The following is a 2,870-nucleotide window of genomic DNA, read 5'->3' on the forward strand; positions in this document are numbered from 1 at the left end:
TCCATGAGTGAGAAGCACCAGGTTTAATATTCAAATCTTTCCCTTAAAAAAAAAGAAAAGTATACGGATAGGAAATTTTGATGGCATACAAAATAGCACTTCTGTTGTATAAATGTGAGTTAATGTGAGTCCTAAAAATACTTGTAAACCTAGGCGATTACATCTTTGGTACCGTAGCGAGAACCCACTCCTTCTCCTCCACCAGGCTTTGCGGGCCCCGGGGCAGGGAGGTGCCAACCAGCACCCTTTCCAACCCTCCCCCGCCAGAGGTCTTGGCCACAGCCCTCATTCCCCTGGCACTTCAGTGCCCACTGGGCTAGAGTGTGGCTGGCAGAGACAGTGAGGTGAGTGGACCTGGGCAGTGACAAAGCCAGACCCCATGGGTGCTGCCTCAGGATGAGGCAGCTGGCAGGTGAGAAGGCAGTCCTCAGGGACTGCCCTTGTACCCACCTCTTGTACCCACCTCTTGTACCCCTTCCTCAGGTTCCCCGTCCAAGGCTTCTTGTCCTTTCCAGGGCTCCCCAGGGGCTCTCGCTGTCCATTGTGTCTTCGAGACAGACTTGGAGAACAGGTGCTGGAGTAGGGGACTATGTCAGGTGGCCTGATTTGCCCTCTCTGCCTTCTTGGCCCAGGGTAGCTCCAGGGGTCATTGTGGGTACTGAAAGGTGTCCTGTGATCTTCCCATGTCCCTGGGGCAGCTGCTGAGGGCTTTTCAGGACACTGGCTGTCACTCCGAGTCAAGGCCTCGGCAGCTGGCCTTTGGGGACTTGCCGGGGGCCTGGGGAAGGGGCATGGTTCCTGAATGCCTAGAGTATGTGGTCTGGAATCTCCCCAGACCCAGTTGACCCCCAGGATGGATGGAGGTTTGGCTTCATCTGGGCAAGTGTACAACCCTTAGAATATTCTAGAATGTTAGTGCTGGAGGGGAACCAAAAGTCAGTGAGTCCAACTTGCTCATACTTCTACAGAGAAAACAGGCCCAGAAATTGGGCAAGGGAATCCTGCAAGGTCTCTTAGAAGGTCCAGAGCACAGAAGGGCCACATACTGGTCCACACACGTGGCCACTGTGCACGGACATGTCAACACACTCATCAGGGCATGGGCCCACCTGGCCCTGGACACTCTGGTGGATAGGATAAGACTCGCAGTGATGAGGAGAAAGGTCCCAGGACTCACAGGGCCAGGAAGACACAGACACAGGCACTTTTTATGGGCAGGTGTGCCCCGAGTGCCTGAGGCAGGGGCTATAGGCCAGAATGTCCTCGACTTGGCTCAGCCCCTAGCACTAATTAAGCATGGATGGCCCCAGACCAGCTTGGGCCTGGGAAAGCAAAGACTGGCATCGAGGGGCGAAGGCTTCCGGATGAGGCGACACTGTCCAAGGCCAGGCCCCAGCTCAGCCAGGAGCCAGGGATGCCAGGGTCCCTTCTCCAACTCTTGGGCAGACAGAAGTAGGAGAGAGCTGCAGCTCCTTGAGGGGTAGCTTGCTGAACAGAAAAAAGTTCATTTACCACCTTACGAACCTTGAGAATCTCCCCATGGATTCCAACCTCCCCACCTGTCAGCCAGAAGAATCCCAGACTGTGGGTCACCAACTCCAACTTTCCCATCTTACAGATGGAGAAACTGAGTCCTTTGGGGAAACCTGGGCTCATAGTCACATGGCCTCCCCAGAGGCAGAGGGCTGGTCATGGCCCCTGCAGTCCTCCCGCCTCCTAAGCCAGCCCCAGGGGTTGGGGTGCAACATGCCAGGGACCAAAGCTTTCCAGAAGGGGACAGCTGATGGGATCAGCCTTGTTGATGGAAGGCCAGGCCAGGCCAGGCCAGGGGGTGCAGGGTGCTGGGAGGTCAAGGGGGAGCTTCAGTTCGGGCAGGGCAGGGTGGGGGCCAGCCCCCTACAGGAAGCTCTCCTCTGCCTCGGCCCGAGGCCCAGGGCAGCTTGAATCTGGTGGCCACTCCTGCTCCAGCTCCGGCCCTGGCTCCAGCTCCGGTTCCACCTGGGGCTCGGGCTGGGGCTCTGGTTCTGGTTCCTCTTGAGGTTCCAGGGGGCTGTCACAGGAGATGGTAGAGGAGGTGTTGACTTCATTCAGGGTGGAGCTAGAGGGAGAAGGCAGGTGAGTGAGAGGCTGGGAGGGAACCACAGTAAAATAACAGCATTAATCAAGAGCTTTCGATGTGTCCGAACTTGTGCCACGCGCCTTACACACTTCAGCTCATTTAATCCTCGTAAAGACTATGCAAGGCAGGCACAGTGGGGAAAGTGCCGCTCAGAGAGGTTACGTCACTGTCCTATACCACACAGCGGATAAGTGTAGGAGCTGGCACTTCACAACGGATCCAGCTTATTCCTTACCCACCAGTGTCTCCAGCTCCTGCACTCCTGAAGGCACACTATGCCATTGAATCCTCACAACAACCTCCAAACCGAAGTGCTCTTATTGTTTTTATTTTATACATCAGGAGACTGAAGTTCAGATACGGGAAACAACTTGTCCAAGGGCACAAAAGAGAGCCAGCTTAATTCCTCTGCACGGTGTCTACCTGGAGCCTTGGAATATTAGCTGCTTAAATGGGGTGGGAGGGCCTTCGGGGAGCCTTCTGAGTCCCGTGTGTGCTCCCAGCACACAGAGAGAGAAGGTGCCTGGAGTTGGAACCCAGATGGAGCTCCTGCCACTTCACCATGGGGGGGGGGGTCTTGTTTTTTGGCGGGGAGGGTTTGGCCTTATGGGGAGCCCTTCTCTCCACCTGAGGGAGGACTCTGTCTGAACATCAAGTCCAGGCAACAGCTGGGCCTTCCGCCAAAGCCGTCCCCACACTCTAACTTCACCACATCCCAAGGCAAAGAATAGCACGCATCTATCTCCTTCCC

General features: G+C 55.8%; 1 protein-coding gene across 2 annotated transcripts in view; it reads right to left on the reverse strand.

The window, feature by feature from the left end:
- PDGFRB (platelet derived growth factor receptor beta) overlaps positions 1–2,870 on the reverse strand; it is a 43,732-nt gene continuing 40,862 nt past the window's right edge. For both annotated transcript variants that reach the window (XM_023537319.1, XM_023537320.1), the window contains one exon: positions 1–2,098. In XM_023537319.1, coding sequence (XP_023393087.1) covers positions 1,897–2,098 — 202 coding nt within the window. In that variant the 3' untranslated portion in view covers positions 1–1,896. The remainder of the gene's footprint in view (positions 2,099–2,870) is intronic.

This window comes from Pteropus vampyrus, unplaced genomic scaffold, assembly GCF_000151845.1.
Source record: "Pteropus vampyrus isolate Shadow unplaced genomic scaffold, Pvam_2.0 Scaffold185, whole genome shotgun sequence".
In the NCBI taxonomy this organism is placed as follows: domain Eukaryota; kingdom Metazoa; phylum Chordata; class Mammalia; order Chiroptera; family Pteropodidae; genus Pteropus; species Pteropus vampyrus.